Raw genomic sequence first — 25,481 nt, forward strand, 5'->3', positions numbered from 1 at the left:
ATGTCAAATGGGATGGCCTGGGCCTACCAGCCTACCAGGCGTACCAGGCCCAAGGCCCACCTCTCCCTCCATCTTCCAGGAATCAAAAACAGCAAAAACAATTTTAGAAAGGATCCTTCCATTTTCCCATTTCCACTTCCACCTCGTTCGTTGTGGTGTGTTTCCCTTCTGTTCCTTCCACACACTCTCCTTATTCTTCTCTATCCCCCTCTCCTCCCTCTCTCTCTCTCTCTCTCTCTCTCTCTCTCTCTCTCTCTCTCTCTCTCTCTCTTCACTGCTTCAGATCTCGCAGCGCACCACTAACACACCATCTCTCACTTTCGAATTCCCTTGGATCCACGCCCGCCATGGCCGCGAACGCCCCCATCGCCATGCGCGAAGTCTTAACGGTCCGCATTCCCCCACTATCCCGTCGTTTTCCCAGCAATGCCTCGTCGCATTCTCCATTTTCTCTTCGTTTTCTGACTCTCCGATACGTTCGTCTTTTTTGCAGTTGGGAAGCGTGGGCATCAACCCGCAGTTTATCACCTTCACGCACGTCACCATGGAATCGGACAAGTACATTTGCATCAGGGAAACCGCGCCGCAGAACAGCGTCGTCATGATCGATATGGCCATGCCCATGCAACCACTCCGACGCCCTATCACCGCTGATTCCGCTCTCATGAACCCTAACGCCAGAATTCTCGCGCTTAAAGGTAATCATTCGCTGTTCCCATTGCTTTACTTGACTCTGCGATGATTCCAATTCGATCAACGAATGTGACGCTTGTTCTCCGTGCAGCTCAAGTTCCTGGCACTAGTCAGGATCATTTGCAAGTGTTTAACATTGAAACGAAAGCGAAGATGAAATCGTATCAAATGAGCCAACAGGTGAGGATTTGTAATATTTGTTAACGATTTTTATTCTCCCACAATCTGTCTGTTGTTATCAGTTTATTGGTTAATTATTCGTGATGTTCTTTATTTTCCTCCATTTCCTTTAGGTTGTGTTTTGGAAGTGGATAACTCCGAAGACATTAGGCGTAGTGACTCAGTCATCTGTGTATCACTGGTCAATTGAAGGTAGTGTAATGTACTATCTTACGCTCTCTTCTTGTTCTATTGATTGACCTTTTTTTGAGTGAGAGTCTAATGTTTTTATGGTTTCTCTTATCTAGGTGAGGGTGAGCCAGTGAAGGTGTTTGACCGGACAGCTAATTTGGCGAATAATCAGATCATCAATTACCGTTGTGATCCTACTGAAAAGTGGTTGGTTTTGATTGGAATTGCCCCTGGTTCTTCTGAGGTATGCGTTTTCTTCCTGTTGCAACGTGACCTTGCCCTTAGCAATTCCCCTTGTCTTATTCTTGTATTTGTCTGTCAGCTTACTGTCACTATTAAGTTGCAAAATTTGTCAATTTAATTTCATAGGCTGGTTTTGAGTATGTGAGGAAGACATTACAATAGTTTCTAACATAGTCAGTGAGGTGCTATTCTACAGTTTCGTAAAATTTGATATTTTGATTTTGATTATAATGGATGAGTTAAAAACCCGTTAATGCATTTTGGATTGTTTGAAAATGGATGGAAATTGCAAAATCAAATCTATTCATGCCCCATTTAATAAATAATCCAATCTATATATTTAAATTTTTTTAGAAATATATTATATTTAAAAATTCATTTACTCATCTTTCACCCATCAAAGAAAGTTGGTGTTTAAAAACTTGTCTTTTGTATGGAATTCTGTTTTTTCGCCACTTAATTTTCCTCTTAGGTTAAGGTTTAGGTTGCTTAGTTTACTTCTCTTTTTCTATTTTGGTAGAAGTGCTACATTTTAAGTGAAGGTTTGTCATTGCTTATTAAGAATCGTATATGTGGATACTTCAATGGCTCTAGTACTGTAGCATACTGTAGATTGTGGCCTTGTGCTCATGCTTGGTATGAATTATTTTAGATTGAGAGTTTTGTTCAAATATGTTAGCAAAATTCTCTCTCTCTCTCTCTCTCTCTCACACACACACACACACACTGATAGGAGGCTGAGAGTCTATGAGAGGAGAAGGAAGAGTTAACAGAGTTAGTTACTCTAACTGTCTTAACAGTTAGAAAAGGCGCGGGATAAACTTGTATATAAAGAAAGTAGTTAGCTGTTGAAGAGGACTTTTGATTACTTGCATTCTTTGTACAGGAAACTGTATTCCTGTGGGGGAGGTTAGGCTCCCATAGCTACCTTGTAATTGACTTTCTTACTGTGAATAAGAAGTGTGGATGTTATTCAGGATCCTTCGAGTGTTGATGTGATTCAATCCTTAGGTTTCATTGATTGAAACCTAACAATTTGGTCCGACCTGCCGGATCCCAGATTTGGAGGAGGGTGACACACCGAGAAATGGAGAGTGCAACGGAGGCGAGATTGGAAGCGATTGAGATAACGATGGAAGGGATGAAGGCGGAATCGGTGGCGGTAAGGCGGGACTTACAACAAATCATGAAGTTGTTGGGGAAGCAAGTCGATCAGGCAGAAGGGAGCTCCAATGATAGTTCTGTGAATGACAACCGACAAAGAGTCGGGAGGGAGGTCGGAGACGGAGGAACCGGCGATAGGAATGATGAACAGAAACCGTGGAGGAGAAGGGTGGAATTGCCCTCTTTTGATGGGGCGGAACCACTGAGTTGGCTCAATAGAGCCGAGAGGTTTTTCAATATACAGAAGGTGTCTAGTGACGAGGAGAAAGTCGAAATTGCTTACGTCAGTATGGAGGGGAGTGCGGCATATTGGTTCACCTTTTGGAGGGAGAAAGCGAGAAATCGGTCATGGGAAGGACTAAAGGCAGCCATGATCAACCGGTTTGGAGGAGTTTTAAGGGGAACGGTGTACGAGAGGTTGGCGACTTTACGCCAGACGAGTACGGTGGAGGAGTTCGTTCGGGATTTTGAGGTGTTGATGGGGCAGACAAGGGGCATACCTGATGAATAGGTACTAGGGTACTTCCTGGCGGGATTGCGTGATGATGTAAAAGTCCAGGTGCGAATTCAAAACCCATCGGAATTGATGGAGGCGATGCGGATTGCTCGGGATGTCGAGGGGGCCATCATGCAAGCACTGGGAGGATATGGGAATGGGGTCAAATTTAACCTACTGGGAACACGATCAACGGGGGGTGTGCTGCGATCGGAACCCAGTCGAAACACGACTCCGCAAACGGGGAGAGCGGAGAGCACAAGATCGGTGAGAAGAGATGGGACGATGACGCATGCAAATGCGAGAGTGGGTGCACCCGCGGGGAACGATAACAGAGGACGGATGGTGAGAAATCTACCATACCCAGAATTTCTCAAAAGAAAGGAGGAAGGTCGGTGCTTCCGTTGCGGAGGATCGTTCGCGCCTGGCCATAGGTGTGCTGAGAAGAGCTTGCGCGTGTTGCTATTAGCGGAGGATGAGGAGGAAGATGAATGCGAAGAAGTGGGAAGCATAGAAGAGAAACCCATGGAGTTGTCCGCCTGCTCCGTTGAAGGGTTAACGACACCCCAGACCCTGAAGTTGAGAGGACAAATTGGAGAGAGGGAAGTAGTGGTGCTCATAGATAGTGGCGCAAGCCACAATTACATCAGCCGGAAGTTGGTGGAGGAGTTAGAACTACCGACGATTGATACGCGGCCATACTCGGTTAGTTTAGGGGACGGACACAAGAGAGTGACGCGTGGCCGCTGTGAGAAAATCAGAGTGGAATTGGGAGAAGCCACAGTCGAGGAGGAGTTCTTTGTCTTTGAACTAGGAGAAGTGGACGTCATTTTGGGTGTTACATGGCTGGGAAGTTTGGGCAAAGTGAGAGTTAATTGGGGAGAGATGACCATGATCTACAACGTGGAAGGCAGGAAGATTAAGATACGGGGTGACCCAACGTTGGCGCGACAGCTGGTAGAGCCCAGAATGTTGTCCAAGATAGTGGATGCTGAGTCATGGGCATTAGTGTGGAGTCTGAATGTGGTGGAGCAGGAGAGAGATGACGGGTGGAGCGGTGATTTGACGGGAGAGCAGAAAGCAGAGATGGAAGTGCTGCTGCATGCGCACTATGGCGTTTTTCAAGAACCCAAAGGGTTACCCCCATCACGTGACAAGGAGCACAGTATTACACTTAAGGAGGGAGTGGATCCTATAAACGTCCGTCCCTATAGGTATCCACACTTCATGAAAAGCGAGATCGAGAAGCAAGTGGCCGACATGACAAAGGCGGGGCTCATCCGACCCAGTTCTAGCCCGTTTTCTAGTCCCGTAATTTTGGTGAAGAAGAAGGACGGTAGTTGGCGGTTCTGTGTAGACTACCGAGCCTTAAACAAGGCCACCGTCCCGGACAAATTTCCTATCCCAGTCATAGAAGAGCTGTTGGACGAGCTGAAGGGGGCGAAGTACTTCTCTAAAATTGATCTAAAAGCGGGGTACCATCAGATTAGAATGAATGAAAACGATGTTCCCAAGACTGCCTTCCGCACTCACCAGGGGCATTTTGAATTCTTGGTGATGCCCTTCGGACTAATGAATGCGCCAGCCACCTTTCAAGGAGCGATGAATAAGCTGTTCCAGAACTATCTCAGGAAATTTGTGCTAGTCTTTTTTGATGATATACTGGTGTACAGCCCCACCTGGAGAGACCATTTAGAGCAGCTGGAGTTGGTGTTGAGAACACTGGAACAACAACGTTGGGTAGCCAACAGTAAGAAGTGTGAATTTGGGAAGCGAAGAATCCGCTATCTCGGCCATCAAATTTCGGCAGTGGGGGTCGAAATGGATGGGGATAAGGTGCGGGCAGTATTAGAGTGGGGCGAACCGAGGAGTTTGAAGGAATTGCGTGGGTTCCTGGGCCTCACAGGATACTACCGGCGTTTTGTGTCGGGGTATGGAAAAATAGCGAAACCACTGACCGATTTATTGAAGAAGGGTCAGTTTGCTTGGTCAGAAGCAGCAAGCACCGCCATGGCCGAGTTAAAAGCAGCTTTGACCACGGCTCCCGTGTTGGCCTTGCCCGATTTCCAGCAGGCTTTCCACATAGAATGTGACGCCTCCGGTGGGGGCGTAGGGGCGGTGTTAACTCAGGAGGGCAGACCCATCGCTTTCTACAGCAAGGCATTATCTGCAGGATCACTAAGCAAATCAATTTATGAAAAAGAATTGATGGCTTTAGTCATGGCCATTCAGCATTGGCGTCCCTACTTAGTTGGGAGAAGGTTTATTGTTCATACGGATCAGCGAAGTCTGAAATACTTCCTGGAGCAGCGTATAGTCACCCAAAACCAACAGAATTGGTTGGCTAAATTGATGGGGTATGATTTCGAAATAGTTTACAAGAAGGGAAGCACAAACAGAGCGGCGGATGCTCTGTCTAGGAGAGAAGAGGGTAATACGGCAGAAGGGGAGTTGCACTTGATATCTAGGCCATTCTGGCCAGATTTTAATGAAGTTTTGAAGGAAGTGGAGGAGGATGAAGTATTGAAGAAGCTGATTGATGAGATTAGGAAGAATCCCGAGAGTCATCTGGCTTATACCATGGAGAATGATAGGTTGCACTACAAGGGACGCATGGTAATATCGGCGGGTTCAGCATGGATCCCTAAGTTGCTAGCTGAATTCCACGTAACTAAAACAGGAGGCCACTCGGGAATTTACCGCACTTATAGAAGAATTGCCCAGTCACTCTATTGGGTGGGTATGAAGAAGATGGTTACTGAGTATGTTGCTAGGTGTGTGGTGTGTCAGCAGCACAAATACTTGGCTGCTTCTCCTCAAGGGCTGCTACAACCCTTACCAATTCCACAGGTCGTATGGGAAGAGGTGAGCATGGATTTCATAGTTAAACTTCCAAAATCCCACGGCCATGATGCGATTCTTGTGGTCGTAGATAGACTGAGCAAATATGGTCATTTCATTGCATTGAAGCACCCTTACTCGGCCAAGACAGTAGCAGAAATTTTTGCAAGGGAGGTCGTAAGATTGCATGGGATCCCAGTGTCGATTGTGAGTGATAGGGATCCCATATTCTTAAGCATGTTTTGGAAGGAGTTGTTTAGGTTGCAAGGAACGCAGCTCAAAATGAGCACTGCATACCACCCTGAAACGGATGGACAAACGGAGGTGGTTAATAGGATTGTGGAGGGATACCTGCGTTGTTTCTGTTCGGAACAGCCGAAGGGGTGGTATGAAATGTTGTCTTGGGCAGAATACTGGTACAATACAAGCTACCAGGTATCAGCACGTTGCACACCGTTTGAAACGGTGTATGGTAGGTCCCCTCCATCATTTAGCAGATTTATCCCTGGAGAAACGGCTGTGGAAGCGGTGGCACAGGACTTGATGACGCGGGACGAGGCACTTACACAATTAAAATTCCATTTGAGCAGGGCCCAAGATCGAATGGCGCACCAGGCCAACAAGAAGAGGAAGGAGATTAGCTTCAGGGAAGGTGATATGGTCTATTTAAAAATTAGACCTCATCGTCAGACCTCCACGACGACTAGAATACATCCCAAGCTTTCGGCCAGATATTTTGGACCGTATCAAGTGTTGCAGAGGGTGGGACAAGTGGCCTATAAACTAAAACTACCAGATTCAGCTCGTATACATCCAGTATTTCATGTGTCTCAACTAAAACAGGCAGTGGGAGACAGATTGGCAGAGAAGGAATTACCTGTAGAACTACAGGCAGAGGGGCCAACCTTTTGGCCAATCAGGATTATAGAAGAAAGGCAACTACAACAAGGAGAAGATGTAGTACAACAGGTCCTGGTCGAATGGCAAGAAGGTGGAAGAGAAGGAGCTACATGGGAAGACAAATTGGTCATCCAAGACCAATATCCGGAGCTCAATCTTGGGGCCAAGATTGTTGAAGAGGGAGGGGGTAATGATAGGAGGCTGAGAGTCTATGAGAGGAGAAGGAAGAGTTAACAGAGTTAGTTACTCTAACTGTCTTAACAGTTAGAAAAGGCGCGGGATAAACTTGTATATAAAGAAAGTAGTTAGCTGTTGAAGAGGACTTTTGATTACTTGCATTCTTTGTACAGGAAACTGTATTCCTGTGGGGGAGGTTAGGCTCCCATAGCTACCTTGTAATTGACTTTCTTACTGTGAATAAGAAGTGTGGATGTTATTCAGGATCCTTCGAGTGTTGATGTGATTCAATCCTTAGGTTTCATTGATTGAAACCTAACACACACACACATATATTTGTAAATGTAGACAAAAGATACCTTTTGATCAACAGCTGCATAAACACGTTTTGGCTGTTGCATTTTATTAAGAATTGTATTTGTATACTTCAAGTTCAATGGCTATAGTGCTGTAACATACTGTAAATTCTGGCCTTGTTCCATTCCTTATTATGAGTTATTTTTGGTAGACTTGAGGATTTTGTTTAAATAAGTTAGGAAAATTCTCATATATATATATATATATATATATATATATATATATATATATATTTTACATTTTAAGGTAGTCGTTTTAACGAGTATCCAAATTAAAAGTTTTTTACAATATTGTTGCATAAACTGTTTGTGTAACTATTTATGTAAATTACATGACTTTTAGGTATCTTGACTGTTCATGATAAAATTTAACAAGATACATGGACCCACACACAACATTTTGTGTGTGGGTGAGATGAATACATACTAATCCTTAGATCTGACATGAATGTTGGGAATAAAACAATTATATGATGTGAGTTTTTCTTAACAAGTCACGACTTTTTCTTAAATCGTGAAGTGGTGTGACTTTTTTAAGTAGTCATGTTACCATTTTAAGTAGTTACATGATTATTGTTTATTTTTAGGAAAGATAACTAGTTGGAAATTCAGCTGATTTGGAAAAAAAATATGTCTGCAATTTCAGTTGGATATTAGGGATAATGGTTGAAATTTGTTTAATATATATTTTTTCTGGAAACATAAGCTCTTTTCCTTGTAAGCTTCGTTCATATTTTTATGCACAAGTGGATTTTTGTTGCTTCTAAATGATTTTAATTATTTTAAAACTATTTTTCAGCAAATTTACCCAAACAAAAACTGATTGTGATTATAACAGTAATATATTATACATATAACTGATCATTGAAATAATTCTATTTCACAACTATCCCAAACATTTCATAAATAACTTTTTTAGTCTTAACCATCAATTTTTGATGCAAATTTACTTCTCTTGTATTATTCTGAGAAATAAGGACTATAAATCTGGCCTATATATATATATATATATATATATATATATATATATATATATATATATATATATATATATATATATATATATATATATATATAAATGATTTATAATTACACACTGAAGCTGTCCAAGACACAGGATATTAATACTTCTGATTGTAAATAGTCAATGGTTTAGTCATTTAGTTTTACCTCCATTGTTATTTTTCTGGTCGGTACTAGATGTTATATTAAGGTAAATAAATGACAAAGTTTTCTTGATGAAATAAACAAGTCCGTGATTTTAATTATTCAATTGATGGCTCATATTTATATTTTTCATTTTTTTTGTATTATTTTCACTTCTATTTAGTATGTACAATTACATACACTTTAGAAGGTTTTCCTTGCTATGTGTTTACAAGTTAGGTTTAGGTTACTCATGTTTTTCAATATTTTTTGTCAAATGTTATCCTCCTTCAACTTTTTTCCATGCCTTATTAATGGCAACATGTTTTACACAAATTAATTTGTTTTGAACTTATATTGTGTAATAAATTTTTTTTTCTGTTTTTTATTTGAGAGGGGGGATGTTAAACTTACTGAATTACCATCTCTTCATATTTTTTATTGCTAGTGATAAAATCTTCTGAAATTATTATTTGTTGGAGTGATAGTATTTTGATTTGTTGGTTACAGAGGCCACAACTTGTAAAAGGAAATATGCAACTTTTCTCTGTGGATCAACAGCGGAGCCAGGCTCTTGAAGCACATGCAGCCTCATTTGCCACATTTAGAGTAATTTTGTCTTCTTTGTGATTGATTAGTATGTATTTCAGGTGTGTGTCTTGTAGGTTGAATACTGTCTGATATTTTTATTTTGAAACATGTAGGTTGCTGGCAATGATAAGGATTCAACTCTTATTTGTTTTGCATCCAAGAGCATCAATGCTGGACAGGTTACATCAAAGATGCATGTCATTGAACTTGGCGCCCAGCCAGGTATATGCATGTCTAGATTTTTCCTTTATCAGCCAATAGATACATCCCCACTCATTAGTATAAACAGCTTTTTTTTTTTAAATCTTAAAGAAAAATAACTTTTCAATATCAATTTAACTTGTTAATGAAAGAGGACATTATAGGATATAAAGTGATTAATAAGTTAATAGGAGATAAACAACACGTGATGTAATTATGGAGCTTTAATAGAGTGTCTGCTATTTGTAGTATATGTTCTTGCTACATTCTAATGCCTTTTTTGCTACCTTCTGGTATGTTGTGATATTGGTTATCAGGCAAGCCATCTTTTTCAAAGAAACAAGCCGATCTCTTCTTTCCTCCAGACTTTGCTGATGACTTTCCCGTATCAATGCAGGTATAAGTGTAGACTTTATGATTTTCTGTTTCCCAATGAACATTATATTGAATACCTGACTTGTTTCACTGTGCAGATTTCAAATAAGTATGGTTTGATATATGTTATCACAAAACTCGGTCTTTTATTTGTCTATGATCTAGAGACTGCCACTGCAGTTTATAGAAATCGAATCAGCCCCGATCCGATATTTTTGACAGCAGAGGCCTCAACATCAGGGGGCTTTTATGCTATAAATAGACGTGGCCAGGTGTTGCTTGCTACTGTGAATGAAGCAACCATTGTACCTTTTGTTAGTGGCCAGGTATTTTTTGCTATGCGAACACCTCTTTTGCTATGCAGACACCTCTTTTGCTATCTACTTCTAATATTTTGCTTGGATTTTTGGCAGTTAAATAATTTGGAACTTGCTGTTAGCCTTGCTAAAAGGGGAAACCTCCCTGGTGCAGAAGAATTGGTAACTTGAGCTGCATATGATGATTTTATACTTTTATCTGTAGTTTTAGAGTTCATGAACTCCTTGTATTTACTTTTAAATTGGCTGAAATATTTTACCTGATGGATACTTAACTAGAAGATTTATCCTTGTATGCCTTTTGTCTCAATAGATTGTAGTTGTCATAAAAGCATTTCAGATGTGTCATCTGGAGTAGAGCAGTTATTTCAACAAGACAATTAACATAAAAGCTTGAGAAAATGATGGAAAATGATTTTCTTTTGTAGCATTTGCTTGTATATATGTTTTTATTTTTTGACAGAATACCAGAATGAACAGGTAACAGTTTCGTAGTTGTCATAAAAGCATTTCAGATGTGTCATCTGGAGTAGAGCAGTTATCAACAAGACAATTAACATAAAAGCTTGAGAAAATGATGGAAAATGATTTTCTTTTGTAGCATTTGCTTGTATATATGTTTTTATTTTTTGACAATACCAGAATGAACAGGTAACAGTTTCGTAGTTGTCATAAAAGCATTTCAGATGTGTCATCTGGAGTAGAGCAGTTATCAACAAGACAATTAACATAAAAGCTTGAGAAAATGATGGAAAATGATTTTCTTTTGTAGCATTTGCTTGTATATATGTTTTTATTTTTGACAGAATACCAGAATGAACATGTAACAGTTTCGTAGTTGTCATAACAGCATTTCAGATGTGTCATCTGGAGTAGAGCAGTTATCAACAAGACAATTAGCATAAAAGCTCGAGAAAATGATGGAAAATGATTTTCTTTTGTAGCATTTGCTTGTATATATGTTTTTATTTTTTGACAGAATACCGGAATGAACAGGTAACAGTTTGTAAGGTGTAATTACTTGAGGCCTAAGGGAATCTTCATTAAAAGTATGTGCTAAAACAAATGTTGATGTGAAATATGAACATGGCAACTGTAACTTCTGATTCAAAGATCAGTAACTGGAGTTATTAGGGCATAAATTTTTCCCCAACCATAATTTTTTTCTTCGTAGGTTGTTTGATAGTAGAGAGGGAAGAATGAGTTTTCTTTTCAATTTTAAAGTTCATTTATTTTTACCTATTGTTATTGTTTTGTTTGTGTTTTTTCTCTCAGGTTGTTAAGCGTTTTCAAGAATTATTTGCTCAGACCAAGTATAAGGAAGCTGCAGAGCTTGCTGCACAATCACCCCAAGGAGTACTTCGAACTCCTGATACTGTTGCTAAATTTCAGGTCTTTTATGCATGAAAATGCTGTTACATTAATATTTCTTGGTTTTGTTACCAAATTTAGGGTATTCATAATCACATTAATATATCAATATGTTTTTTATCCTGTGTTCTTGAGTTGCGTTTGTTAATTTGCTTTCAGAGTGTACCTGTGCAAGCTGGGCAAACACCACCACTGTTGCAATACTTTGGAACTCTGTTAACCATGGGAAAACTTAATGCTTTTGAGTCACTGGAACTGTCACGACTTGTTGTAAATCAGAACAAAAAGAATCTTTTGGAAAATTGGCTGGCAGAGGATAAACTTGAATGCAGTGAGGAGCTTGGTGACCTTGTGAAGGTCCTGACAGAAATTTAATGTGTTATTTGTTTTTCATTTGGACATATTTATTAATTTTATTTTATTGATGGTCTGGGGAAGGAAAATCCAAATTGTCCATTCCTTTTAAAGAAACCCATGATCTGTTCCTTTGCTTTTCCTAATTTTTACGAGGCTTGCATATATGCAGACGGTGGATAATGACCTTGCTTTGAAAATTTATATCAAAGCTAGAGCAACACCAAAAGTTGTTGCAGCTTTTGCAGAGAGGAGAGAATTTGACAAAATCCTGATATATTCAAAGCAGGTAATTTTTTTTATTAAATTTAGTAGGATCACAAAATTATTGGTGTTGATATTTAATGTTATTGTGTCATTTGTTAGTTTTTTTACCACTACCTTTGTAATGCCATTCTTCTCTGTTTCTTTAATGAAGGTTGGATATACACCTGATTACATGTTCCTTCTTCAAACAATTTTACGAACAGATCCCCAGGTGAGAAGGTTTTGTCTGAACAATCATCTGATTCAATTTTATCTCTGACTTGCTTGACATTCATCATGTACTTATTTATGTTTTGGAAGTCCGAGCATACCTTGCTTAAAGTAGCATCACCTAATGAATGGCAGTTAAAAGATCCAAATGGAAATGGTTTCCTTATGCTTATGTTGCTTTAATTTTAAGAATATTTCCACATTGCTCATCCACATTCTAATCTAAGTTGTTTATTTTTTGGGCATCCATATTTTTTCTGGTTTATGTAAATAGAATAATTCAAAACTTCCTTGATTGCAGGGTGCTGTAAATTTTGCTCTGATGATGTCTCAAATGGAAGGAGGATGCCCCATAGACTACAACACAATTACTGATCTATTTCTTCAGGTTTACTTGCAGTTTACCCTTTGGATCTTCATGAAACCTTGTTCTTTGTGTTCTCTTATTATTTATTTTTCAGTTGTAATTTTAGAAGACGGTATCATGTACAATCTTGTTTATATCACTGCACTCATTCTGTACCCTTTTTGAAAATTGAAAATGAAAAATAATAATAATGTGAAAACAAATCTTTCTTTAATTTTTGGTTTTGGTAAGGCTTTTGATAACTTCATTGCTTAGGCTAATATAGTTTCCTCTACCTTCAACTAAAAGTGATTTGTTTAAACTTTAATGTAGGAACCGATTGCATGCTTTTTTTTTTTGGTTATATGTGAATTGGAAATCTTGTTTATATATATATATATTTCTTCTACTTTTTAGAGGAATTTGATCCGTGAGGCAACGGCCTTTTTGTTGGATGTGCTGAAGCCAGACCTTCCTGAACATGGATATCTTCAAACAAAGGTTCTTTTATTTTATGTGCCATTATCACTGTCCCTGAACTGGATGGTGATATATATGTTTTTTTTTTAAATTGAAATCATATTTTTCTATGTATTATACTTAGGTTTTGGAAATTAATCTGGTAACCTTTCCAAATGTTGCTGATGCTATATTGGCCAATGGCATGTTCAGTCATTATGATCGCCCACGTATTGGACAATTATGTGAAAAGGCAGGCCTTTTCATTCGGGCTCTTCAGGTTCGCTACTTCTTAGGTTCTGATGGCAGTATTAATGTTCTCTCATTAGCATATCCTGAACCTTGTCTGTGTCTTATGCAGCATTATTCTGAGTTGCCAGACATCAAACGTGTCATTGTGAATACACATGCCATTGAGCCGCAGGTTTTGATTGCAATTGCTCATATGACCCAGTTTATTCATAAAATTATTTTATATTCTTAATTCTTACCATACATGATGTATTTCAGGCTTTAGTTGAGTTTTTTGGTACCCTTTCTCGAGAATGGGCACTAGAGTGTATGAAAGATCTTTTACTTGTCAATCTCAGGGGAAATCTTCAAATAATTGTTCAGGTATTATCTCTGGACAATGTTGCCGCAAGACTTCTGTCCTATTTTTTTTGCTTGAATTCCATAATTCATTTCTCAGAGTATCTTACTCTAGTACATGATTTGCAGACTGCTAAGGAATATTCTGAGCAGTTGGGTGTTGAAGCATGCATTAAACTATTTGAGCAGTTCAAATCCTATGAGGGACTATACTTTTTCTTGGGTGCATACTTGAGCTCTAGGTATTTCTTTCTTACTGGGGATGGAACGGACTTCATTTCATTATTTGCCCCAGCTTCACTGTTCTAGTTTTTTTTTTTTTTTTAATTATTGTAACTTTCTTTTGTTGTCTTGGAAAGTGAGGATCCTGATATTCACTTCAAGTATATCGAGGCTGCTGCTAAAACTGGACAAATTAAGGAGGTTGAGCGTGTAACTAGGGAATCAAACTTTTATGACGCTGAGAAGACAAAGAATTTTCTTATGGAGGCCAAGCTTCCAGATGCACGACCATTGATTAATGTCTGTGATCGTTTTGGATTTGTTCCAGATCTCACCCATTATCTCTATACTAACAACATGCTTCGATATATTGAAGGTTATGTTCAAAAGGTAAATTTGTTTACAGGTTTTGGATTTGATTTTGGTAATCCTTGTATAATACGGGTGTCCTTCAAATCTTTGAAAATTTTAGAACGGTGACCTAAACTCTGTACTTCTTGCTCTTAGGTCAATCCTGGAAATGCTCCTCTAGTTGTAGGACAGTTGTTAGATGATGAATGCCCTGAAGATTTTATTAAAGGTCTTATACTTTCCGTTCGTTCTCTTCTGCCAGTTGAGCCTTTAGTTGAAGAATGTGAGAAGAGGTGTGCTGGTTTTCTTTCTACCTTTCATCTCCAATACCAATGTCATTTTGATTTCTAATTTAAATTCCTATGCATAGGAATCGTCTCCGCTTGCTTACTCAATTCTTGGAGCATCTTGTAAGTGAAGGAAGCCAGGATGTGCATGTACATAATGCTCTGGGTAAAATAATTATTGACAGCAACAACAATCCCGAGCATTTTCTCACAACCAATCCATACTATGATTCTCGTGTTGTTGGTAAATATTGTGAAAAGCGGGATCCTACCCTTGCTGTTGTTGCTTATAGGAGAGGGCAATGTGATGACGAGCTTGTTAATGCTACTAATAAAAACTCCTTGTTCAAACTCCAAGCAAGGTGTGAACTTTGACCTGTATCAGGAAAAGTTTTCATTGTATTTCATAATGCTAGTCTGTGACACATGTTATTTTCCGATGTTTGTGTCAGATATGTTGTGGAAAGGATGGACTCTGACCTCTGGGAGAAAGTTCTTAATCCTGAAAACGAGTTTAGAAGGCAGTTGATTGATCAAGTGGTGTCCACTGCTTTGCCTGAAAGCAAGAGTCCTGAGCAAGTTTCAGCTGCGGTGAAAGCTTTTATGACTGCCGATCTTCCACATGAGTTGATCGAGCTTCTTGAAAAGATTGTGCTACAAAATTCTGCTTTTAGTGGAAATTTTAATCTGCAAAATTTGCTGATCCTTACTGCAATCAAGGCAGATCCTTCAAGAGTTATGGATTACATTAATAGGTTGGACAACTTTGATGGACCTGCAGTAGGGGAGGTAGCCGTGGAAGCACAACTATATGAGGAGGCATTTGCTATTTTCAAGAAATTTAATTTGAATGTTCAGGCTGTTAATGTCCTGCTGGATAACCTCCAGACTATTGATCGTGCTGTGGAGTTTGCTTTCCGAGTTGAAGAAGATGCTGTTTGGAGTCAGGTGGCTAAAGCACAACTTAGGGAAGGCTTAGTGAGTGATGCAATTGAGTCATTCATTCGTGCAGATGATTCAACTCATTTCTTAGAGGTTATTAAGGCTGCTGAAGATGCAGATGTATACCATGACCTGGTGAAGTATCTTCTCATGGTTAGGCAGAAGACCAAAGAGCCCAAGGTGGACAGTGAGCTCATTTATGCTTATGCTAAGATTGACCGTCTTGGAGAAATTGAAGAGTTTATACTGATGCCAAATGTTGCCAATTTACCAAATGTTGGAGACCGCTTGTATGATGAGACATTGTATGAGGCTGCAAAAATTATATTTGCTTTTATTTCTAACTGGGCTAAGTTGGCAGTCACATTGGTGAAGCTTAAACAGTTCCAAGGAGCTGTTGATGCAGCCAGGAAAGCAAACAGTTCAAAAACATGGAAGGAAGTCTGTTTTGCCTGTGTTGATGCTGAGGAATTCCGCTTAGCTCAGATTTGTGGTCTCAATGTCATCATTCAGGTGACATAATTTTCTAGTTTATATTTTAACATTTGGAAAGAAAAACAATTCATTTCTTTGTCTAACCTTTTTGCTGCTGTCTGGCTACTTACTATCTGCTATATATGAAGGTGGATGATTTGGAGGAGGTTAGCGAGTTTTATCAGAACAGAGGATGCTTCAATGAACTCATATCTCTAATGGAAAGTGGGTTAGGATTGGAGCGTGCACATATGGGTATCTTTACTGAGTTGGGAGTTCTATATGCAAGATATCGACCCGAGAAGCTAATGGAACACATTAAGTTGTTCTCAACACGGCTTAACATTCCAAAGCTTATTCGGGCATGTGATGAACAGCAGCACTGGAAAGAACTCACTTACTTATTCATTCAATATGATGAGTTTGATAATGCTGCAACCACTGTCATGAATCACTCTCCAGAAGCATGGGACCACATGCAATTCAAAGATGTTATAGTTAAAGTTGCAAGTGTAGAGCTCTACTATAAGGCTGTTCACTTCTACTTACAAGAGCATCCAGATGTAATAAATGATATGTTAAATGTGATTGCTCTTCGTGTGGACCACACTCGTGTAGTAGATATACTACGGAAGGTCTGCAATTTTTCTACCCTATTTACAGTTTCAATCTTATTTGGTGAGGTAAGTTACTGGTTTCAAATGTCATTCTGTAACAATATTGCTTGTTGCTTGGTTTTTTTATTTTTAGGCTGGCCACCTTAGATTAGTTAAGCCGTACATGGTTGCAGTTCAAAGCACCAATGTATCTGCTGTCAATGAAGCTCTGAATGAAATTTATGTCGAGGAAGAGGACTATGACAGACTTCGAGAATCAATAGATCTGCATGACAACTTTGATCAGATAGGTCTTGCGCAGAAGGTGAATCTCCTTATTTTTGGTCTTATTTTGACAATTAGCAAAAGATGAGATTATAATGTTACTGGTAAATTTACAATTTTCGAATTATTATTGATTGAGATCAACGATGAGCATATGCAGATTGAGAAGCATGAACTTCTTGAAATGAGGCGTGTTGCTGCATACATTTACAAGAAAGCAGGAAGATGGAAGCAATCCATTGCTTTGTCAAAGAAAGACAATCTTTACAAGGACTGCATGGAAACATGCTCTCAATCTGGTGATCGTGAACTCTCAGAAGATTTGCTTATCTACTTTATTGAGAAGGTGTTTATTCGTTGTCCTTTTCCTTAAAATATCCAGCTCTGGTATTATACAATTAGATACAAACTAAGCCCCATTTGGTGGCATAGTGCGGTTTGACCCCTGCTTCAGTTAGAAATTATTTTTGCTGCTCCCTTTTTCATTTCCTGCACCAGTTCTTTTCTCTTAATTAATAAAGGGAATATATTGATTTTCAGGGAAAGAAAGAGTGTTTTGCATCATGCCTCTTTGTCTGTTATGATATTATCCGGCCAGATGTTGCTCTTGAGCTAGCTTGGATGAACAACATGATTGATTTTGCTTTCCCATATCTCTTACAGGTATGCTTTTGTTTGTGGCTCTGGTATAATGATTTTCATCAACAGACGAAGTTAACCATTTTTTTTTTCTTGAAGTTTATTAGAGAGTATACAAGCAAGGTGGATGAGCTTATCAGGGACAAAATTGAAGCTCAAAAGGAGGAGAAAGCTAAGGAAAAGGAGGAGAAGGAAGTGATTGCTCAGCAGGTAAGCCTTTTTGGAATCTCCTTTTACAAGCAATCATATTGTTTGTTTGATATTAACTTAACAGTGTTCTCGATGATCTCCAGAATATGTATGCCCAGTTGCTACCGCTTGCTTTGCCGGCACCTCCGATGCCAGGAATGAGTGGAGGCTATACCCCTTCCCCTCCTCCAATGCCTGGAATGGGTGGAGGCTATACTCCCTCTCCTCCCCCACCACCCATGGGTGGAATGGGGATGCCACCAATGCCTCCTTTTGGCATGCCTCCAATGGGCGGCGGCTACTAACTCCCAATCAACAGCAGACAAGAGAATTTCGCGATTTTTTTTACTGGTGAAGCTAGATTGTTTAGAATATCTCATTTTTGCATTCAAGGTAACTACTTTCTTAGGGTTAAAGAATTTCGCGTGGTGGCACCAAGCATCAACCTTCAAGTGTAGCCTAGCCCAGCCTGATACCTACTGTCCAATGATTGCGGCTTTCTTCAATGAAACTTTTCTGAGCTTACTTGTTTCTTTTGGATTGTCTCCTTTTGAGGCATTGACTTGGTTGCGACCTGTATAGTTTATTTTTTTTAATCATTATTTGTTTTCGTAGTTGTCAAGTCATAAATGTTTATTGATTAGGACTTAAAGTTCCTGTTCTTAGTATATAGACTTTCATATAATATTTAAAATTATCTATTACTGTATGTTGATTTAATTCTTTCAGGGATATAAATTAGCCCATAATTTTTTTATTATCCATTCAATAAATTTTGAATGTTCTAAACTAATCCAATTTAGTTTCAGCTCCTTTTTTGGATAGCCATTGCTATTGATTAGTTGCAGCACATAAACAAAGTATATTATAGATCCTTACATTGAAACTTTGTTGCAATCAACTGAGGGAGAATATCGAACCCATTAAGATAACCGATAACCGATTTGCATACTATACGTTGACGTCATTTTTCACGAAAATGCGGATAATCAACTAATGACTAAAGATATACTATTAGTGAAAGTGGAAAACTGAATGCAATAGGTTACTTATTATGGAAACCGACATGTAGCTAAAACTTGAAATAATCCTTTAAAAGGAACGCTTACTATCTAACTTACCTCCAGCAAAAATGAGTTTAAAAATTCCATTGAAGTTAATTGATGTGATATAGGTGGAAAAAATGCATGCACACAAATTATTGGCTACTTTTGCATTTGAGTATGGGAATTCAGACATTGGTTATAATTATATGTTTGCTTCTGCAATCCTTTGAACCTGACCCTGTCGGGTTGGTCTCCAAGAAAAGAAAATAGGTCCAAGGAAGAAGTGGCTATGGAGCAAGGTAAGACTGAAGGAGATATAACACACTTTAACTGAATGCATATTATTTTATAACCTCAAATGACTCTCAAACACATTAACACCCCAACATTCTCATCCTTAGGATAATGGGTTCACATTCTCAAGGCATAATCATAAATTCACAACAATTTCCTTATAACAAACTTCGACTTTTTATCATTTTTTAAACTTTATAATAATAATAATATGCTATTAGTTCTTTTTATTCAATCTTCTTGCGCAATCTCTAAATTAAAACAGTTTTATCGTGTGATATACAAAACCGCACAATCTCTATATAATAACAATTGTTAACTCCTAAACTAAAACAAATAATTTAATTCTTAATTTTGTTTTTATAAATATATTTATTTTTCATATTCTTTTAAGTTATTATCTTAATGCAATTTCATACACGTGTCAATTTAAGGTAAATTAGATAATGAAATTTTTAAAGTAAGGTTGACATATTCTTACCTTAGTAACCAATATCTAAGATTGAGTTACACACTAACACTAACCTACCTGTTTTGGGGTTAAATTGATTTTAAAATGATTTCGAAATTATTTAAAACAGAACTCAGTCAAGTTTTTTTGGAACAATTATATCACCCTGTTAAACCGCTCATATGTAATACCAAACTTGAAACGTTTATTCGTTGATATGAGAGAATCTCTTGAAGAATCATATTAATGAGAAATAAGATCAAATTAGACCAGCATTTCAAGAATTTAAGATGGGAATACTGGTATCAAGCATTAGGCAAATGATCATTACCCATATTATTCAAAAGTTAAAATGGTCACAAATGTACATCCTGAATTGTCTTCACATGAATGGGTGATGCTCATAATTCACTGGTGAATTTGACAAGCATGCATATGCGCCTACGTAAGAACTGTTTAATAAAGCAAATCATACCTTCTTTAATCTAATAGACCACTCTTAAAATTGTGTATACTTAAATAATAAAATCTAGCCGCCGAGATATCATTTTTTAAGTATATGATCAAATTTTGAAATTGTATATCCCTCTTTATTTAATGTTGTTAATTTAATATACCATCAATAATCTGGGTTAAATTAAACACTCCACACGAATATTTAATATATTTTTATACATAACTTTAAAACACCCATTACTATTTATTCTGCACGTACCCACAGCAATTTAACAATTTTCAATCAACCCATTATATTACTCTTCATTTTACACAACACTCAAGCAAACGAACTTCTAAAGGTTGATAAAATGTTACACTGGCATTAAAGACATCAGAAGTGATTAACCGATGCATAAAAAACTATACATGAAAATCAATAGTTTCCCCCGGCTCCTGACTTTCAATGAAAGATAGATTATTTTGAAGGTTAGTGAAGGAAATCTTTCATTGGATCATCATGATGTACTTTCTTCATTCTGTATGCCTCCATATCTTCTTCAGTAACCTCATCGTTCCATCTGACATTATACTTGCGTTTCCTCTCATCTTTCTCTTCCCTCTTCCTTAGATCTTCCTGTTAAACAACGTTTGTATATATAAATGTCAGAATAACTACATCTCAAAAGATTGAATGCTCCAGAAAAATACATTTTACACTACAAATGGACATCCATAATGTAAAGCCATATTTGTTACAAGAAATTATGTACAAAATTTAGTTTAAATCAAACGTGTCGTATCCTTGGTAATTAAGGTCGACAGACTTGTTGGCAAAAAAATATAATTAATTCCAGTCGGTACAATTAAGATGAAGAATGACACTAACAAATACCCAGTACCCACACACAATAGAATGAGATTTACCTTCTTGAGTGCATCAGCAAGCAATTTCTCATCTAGAACTAAACCATCTGGGACATCAGTACCCCACGTAGCAAGCTTTTTCTCATCCACAGGTGCAGGATCGTCTATAGGTTCATTAAAATGATAGTGATTAATAAAGACATGCTAAATACAATTAAACAAAATTGACAAACAAACAAAAAGTAAAAACAGAAATAGGAAAGGAACGAGATAGAGGTAGAGAAACAACATAGATGTGATGTTTGTCAGTGAACGAACCTGTAGCAGCCTCCTTACGGGCAATATTTGCTTTCATAAGATCACTTGCAGCTTCAGCAGCCTCAATACCAGCAGCACCAGTGCAATAGCTATTTCGTATTGTCTGCTTGCAGCACTTATAGCCCCACTGGTGATCCTTCCACCATGAGCCCCACACAGTTGTATGGTTGTTAATGTAAATATCTTCTTCATACTTGCTCCTGGGGACTGCTGCTTCCTGTTGGAAACATCAGATATATAACAATTAAATCTAGTCTCAAGTAACCATAAAGCAGAAACATTAAGGTCAAAACTAAAAGTCATGGTAAAACCCAAAACGTTAACAGATCATGAAAAAGTCCCACTACCAAGGATATTTAAGATTTATAAGCAAATTACAATGGTGCTCTGTACAGATTTAGAATACAATTCTCACCTGGCCTTTAATTATTCTACCAGCACGATCATACTCAACTTGCATTTCGGTTTGGCCTAGCAGAAGTGCTCTTGGAGGCTTGTTCTCATCAGCAGCATTGCCATACTTCTCAATAATTGTTTTCTTTGTTTGATGTTTCAGCTCCTCACTCCGGATAAGGAAACTCTTATGGACTAATTCAGCTTGTGATGGGGCCGCTTGCATGTGAACATCTTGTCCCTTTTCAAATGCTTCCCAAGCATGGATGTTCAACTCCTTAAATTCCAAAGCTTGCCCACTATTTCTATATTGGTTATCACCCTACAGTACAAAAGCAGGTTCAGTCTAAATACAAGATTACAGATAGCAGTAGAAACAAGTTAAAGTGTTAAAAATTTTCATTCAAGAGACAAGTTACCCCATAAAACTTTTCATTTGGATCAGCATCTGGAAGTGGATCCTCTCGCATGGATCTGGTCTTGGGATCATAATGTGCTGAATTAACATCAAGATTAAGAAGATATTTTGCAGTATCCTCTCGAATACGTAAATTCCTGTGGGAAAAAAATATTTCAGCTCCAATTCATCTAAAATAAATAATGAAATAGATAACCTTAAATATAAGACAAATTAAACTGGCCAGATGTATTTAAATGACGGTAACATAAAAATTACCTCACAGTTCCTGTGCTCCCACCACCTGTTGTACGCACACGCTTCTCAACCTTTGCAAAGTCCATTTGCTTGCTCTCATCAACCTTTGCTTCATCTACCCTTAGATCATCTTCATCTTCATCTTCATCTTCATCCTCATCACTTGCAGCATCCTCACCATTTTGGTTGCTCTTCTCCAATTTCTTAAGCTGTTGTTCTTTCAGGTACTTCTTTCGTGCTTCATCTCTAGCTTCATACCTCTCAATGACTCGAGCATAAGTAGATGCGTCATAACCATTCCACCTGTCCCGTTTTCCATCATAGTCAAGCTCAAAAGTTTCTATCTTTTCATCAGGGGCAATGTGAGTGTTTGTCCATTTTGCTCCCACTTTTCGTGGTCTTTCCATACATGACTTCACATCATGTGTCATAGCTCCACAACTGTAACAAGAAGATTGGAGTGGTCCATAAATAAATTCAGAGACAAGCCTGGTTGTCAAATAGTTTACGGGATTTGAAAGATAATATTTAAAAAACATGTCTTAATAACAAAACATATCAAATAACATATTCACTTACTCATAAGTAATGAAGTTATAAGGTAAAAACATAAATAACTAAGTCATCTGTTATGCTATATACAGTCCAACTTGCAGCCATTATCATGAAGTTTAAATAACACTACAAAAACTAAATAAAGGATTCAGACTTCGAAAACCTAAAATACACATTGACTGATTATGAGTGTCTACCTAAACACATTACTTTCAGGAAAAAATTGACAAGCAAGTAAACATCATATTTATTTATTGTCTTATAACCAATAACTAGTAAATGTTTAATCAAGAGTTTACAAGTTGTTTCTCAGACAAGAAGTATACATTAAACACAAACAAATGCTCAGATATTTGACAGATAAAGATCACTTACTTTTCGCATGCGCCTTTTCTATACTTGTCTGCCTGATGAATTTTAGCACCTCTGTCGTACCATGATTTGGTGTAATTGGGATCAGATTTCCATTTTCTTTGATGTTTCAAACTCTACAAGCATAACAATGGGACGAAAGAAAATGTTAATTTTTATACATCAAACGCCCCAAATTCCTACCGATCTCAATAACTCTAAAAAGTGGAAACACTTACAGGTCTCTCGGCATTAAGATACCAAGGCGCAGATGACATATACTGGGGAATATGAGGGTTGATTTCCTTCCCATCCTCATCAAGTTCAGCTGGCGCAAGCCCCGCTTTTCGTGCCTCCTCCAACTCAATCTGTTTCCGATGGTCCTCCCTGGATTTAAATGCCACTGAAATCCATGCCAAAAAAGTTTAAAAAAGCATTGATGTATGAGGTAAAATGAGACAAACATGATCATGTTTAAAATTCAATTAAAATTAAAAAGTGAAAATTGACAAATGGTGCAAACAATCTCAAACCAATTAACCTAAGAGCTATGAAGCCACACTACTTCAATTTTTCTACACATATCCGAATCCAATTCTGATACTTGCCAACAATACTAAACTAGTCTGAAGAAAAAAAAAATGCCTCACGCTCTCTAAACCTTGCCAAAATTCCATCTAGTTTCTATCATCTATTAATTCAAATCATGACGAGTAGCTATTAATAGATTTGAATTGTAATTTGATGGGGACCTGGACATGCACGAACGAAACAACAGCCAATCCCGAAAGAAATAAAAATTACAAAAAACAAAGAGCACTGTCGAATAAAAAAAATTGAAGTCGCCCATAAAAATGAGCAGGTTTAGGAAAAAATAAATAAGAGAAGGATTTAAAGGGTGGGGGCTGACAACAGAAACCCTAGAAAATGAAAATCTGAGAATTGGAAGGGAGAAAGCAGTACCTGAAGCGGTAGCCATGGTGTGAAGTACGCAGAGACAAATTGAAGATCGAAGACAAAAACGAAGAAGAGGATCGAGATGGAATCGCAGTGATTTTGATTTTGCTACTTAAATTTGCTATCCTCCTTCTATATTTTATATCTCCTATTTTTCGGAGCTTGCGATCCTTCTATCTTTTATGTTTAGCCGCCTTCGTTCCAAAGCACATTAAAACATATGTTCAAAAACAAATGGGCTTATCTACAAATCCCGTGATTACTTTTTACACTCCCGTTTGTTTTACACTTTCCCTATCTTTTTTATCCAAAACTAATAAGACTTTTTATTAAATTATAATAAATAGTATATATTTTATTATATATATATATATATATCTATAATAAAAAAAATTCTCTCGAAATAGAAACAGATTCTATAAAATAATTTTATTTTATCTAGTTCCACAATTGTTAGATCTTGTTTTATAACTTATCTTTTATTTTTATATTTTATTCAGACATATGTTGATTAAGATAATTTCGGTCTATAATTATAATGTTAATAAATAAATTGAAAAAATAATAAATTTATAAATATTTTATTATATTAAAAAATAATTTAATATAAATTTTGACTTGAACAATGTTAGTTAACAAATAACTTGAAAAATTATTTGTTAGTAGCATATAAAATTATATATATATATATATATATATTATGTTTTTTATTACTTTTTTTACCTTTATGATAAAATTCTTAAATATTTTCAAAAAAGTATAACAAGTTTTTTTAGAAAGATACTATTTGATACTGAAATTTTTTCAAGCAGAGAGAAATGTTCATGATCTTAACTTTATCTTTTATCAATAAATAAATTACATAAAATTTATATTACAATCTTATTATTATGTTTTGATATTTATCGATATATAAATATAAATATATTAAATTATGCAATAAAACTATATTAAAAGAACTACTAACATATATTTATTACCTATTAACATATTTTTCAACATATAATATTATACTTAAATATAATAAATGTTTTCGTTTAGATTTTTCATGTTAGTTTGAACTAGATAATTCAGTCGATAAAGTAAATAAAAGAAAACAAAAATCCAGTTTTTTATTTTGTATATATTGTTTTTTGTTAGATCGACCCACTTAAATTCAAAGTGGGTCCCACGTTTTATTGGGAAGTTCAACTTCTGACGTGGCCTTATCCAAACACTATGACACCTCAGAACCACACATGTGCCAACTACCTTATTTTTCCATCTTCACCACATGTTTTTCCACCCATGCGTGGGGACTTATAATATTATATATATAAATTAATAAAAATAAGTTATAACTTTTGTTGTTATGTAAGAATTTTAAAGTTTATTTAGCTAGGCATTTAAGATAATGAAATTTAAATTTAATATATTTTATAAAATGTCAATCAAATGAAGTGTTAGAGAATTTAAGTAGGACAAATAGATATAAAAATATTAATTAATACATAAAAAAAAATCAAAAAATTCATTATTTTAAAGTTTTAAATAAGAATTGATATGATTTTTTTTATATGTTTGAATCAAATTTTATTATTATTGAATTTCTCCTTCAAAAACCTTATCAGTAATATCTTAGAGTCCATAATTTATCTATGTAAATATAAAAAATCTTTGAAAGATTCATGGATATTTAATTGAAAAACTTTGTTCGGAAAAATAGAATATCAACTACTATATTTT

The 25,481-nt window shown here is 36.9% G+C and overlaps 2 protein-coding genes across 4 annotated transcripts; one reads left to right on the forward strand and one right to left on the reverse strand.

The window, feature by feature from the left end:
* The first annotated feature begins 130 nt into the window (after positions 1-130).
* On the forward strand, positions 131-18,143 carry LOC108342812 (clathrin heavy chain 2). Of its 3 annotated transcripts, none has more exons than XR_008249884.1 (30): positions 131-389; positions 494-698; positions 785-873; positions 987-1,065; positions 1,161-1,288; positions 8,878-8,976; positions 9,072-9,180; positions 9,477-9,556; positions 9,633-9,860; positions 9,948-10,013; positions 11,127-11,243; positions 11,382-11,579; positions 11,749-11,865; positions 11,995-12,054; positions 12,355-12,441; positions 12,817-12,900; positions 13,004-13,138; positions 13,220-13,282; positions 13,369-13,473; positions 13,579-13,691; positions 13,809-14,061; positions 14,179-14,315; positions 14,393-14,671; positions 14,762-15,764; positions 15,875-16,360; positions 16,476-16,646; positions 16,767-16,952; positions 17,147-17,269; positions 17,353-17,455; positions 17,539-17,676. XR_008249884.1 is itself a non-coding variant. In XM_017580625.2 (30 exons), exons 1-30 carry the CDS (start codon positions 348-350, stop codon positions 17,737-17,739), a joined length of 5,154 nt encoding a protein of 1,717 aa, XP_017436114.1. In that variant the 5' UTR covers positions 133-347; the 3' UTR covers positions 17,740-18,143. The 3 variants fall into 3 exon arrangements, 2 of the variants coding, with proteins under 2 accessions (XP_017436114.1, XP_017436113.1); XM_017580625.2 differs by having other exon boundaries at positions 133-389; positions 17,345-17,455; positions 17,539-18,143; XM_017580624.2 differs by having other exon boundaries at positions 133-389; positions 13,004-13,282; positions 17,345-17,455; positions 17,539-18,143.
* Positions 18,144-19,949: 1,806 nt separating this feature from the next.
* Positions 19,950-23,949, reverse strand: LOC108340914 (pre-mRNA-splicing factor SLU7-A). The gene is made up of 9 exons (XM_017578480.2): positions 23,763-23,949; positions 23,039-23,202; positions 22,824-22,936; positions 21,915-22,334; positions 21,658-21,793; positions 21,261-21,560; positions 20,846-21,062; positions 20,588-20,691; positions 19,950-20,297 (listed from the first exon to the last, which is right to left on the reverse strand). The coding sequence occupies exons 1-9, from the start codon at positions 23,776-23,778 to the stop codon at positions 20,151-20,153; spliced, it is 1,617 nt and encodes a 538-aa protein (XP_017433969.2). The 5' UTR covers positions 23,779-23,949; the 3' UTR covers positions 19,950-20,150.
* Between the last annotated feature and the right edge of the window lie 1,532 nt (positions 23,950-25,481).

The sequence above is a fragment of the Vigna angularis genome, chromosome 6, assembly GCF_016808095.1.
Source record: "Vigna angularis cultivar LongXiaoDou No.4 chromosome 6, ASM1680809v1, whole genome shotgun sequence".
Classification (NCBI taxonomy): Eukaryota; Viridiplantae; Streptophyta; class Magnoliopsida; order Fabales; family Fabaceae; genus Vigna; species Vigna angularis.

Coding starts and splice junctions, on each gene's coding strand:
- LOC108340914 (XM_017578480.2), bottom strand. Junction 22,335..22,823: donor AGAAAAGGCGCATGCGAAAA/GTAAGTGATCTT, acceptor TTCTTGTTACAG/TTGTGGAGCTATGACACATG. Junction 21,561..21,657: donor CAAATGAAAAGTTTTATGGG/GTAACTTGTCTC, acceptor TTTGTACTGTAG/GGTGATAACCAATATAGAAA.
- LOC108342812 (XM_017580624.2), top strand. CDS start 348: ATGGCCGCGAACGCCCCCATCGCCATGCGCGAAGTCTTAACG. Junction 9,557..9,632: donor ACTTTCCCGTATCAATGCAG/GTATAAGTGTAG, acceptor TTCACTGTGCAG/ATTTCAAATAAGTATGGTTT. Junction 10,014..11,126: donor TCCCTGGTGCAGAAGAATTG/GTAACTTGAGCT, acceptor TTTTTCTCTCAG/GTTGTTAAGCGTTTTCAAGA.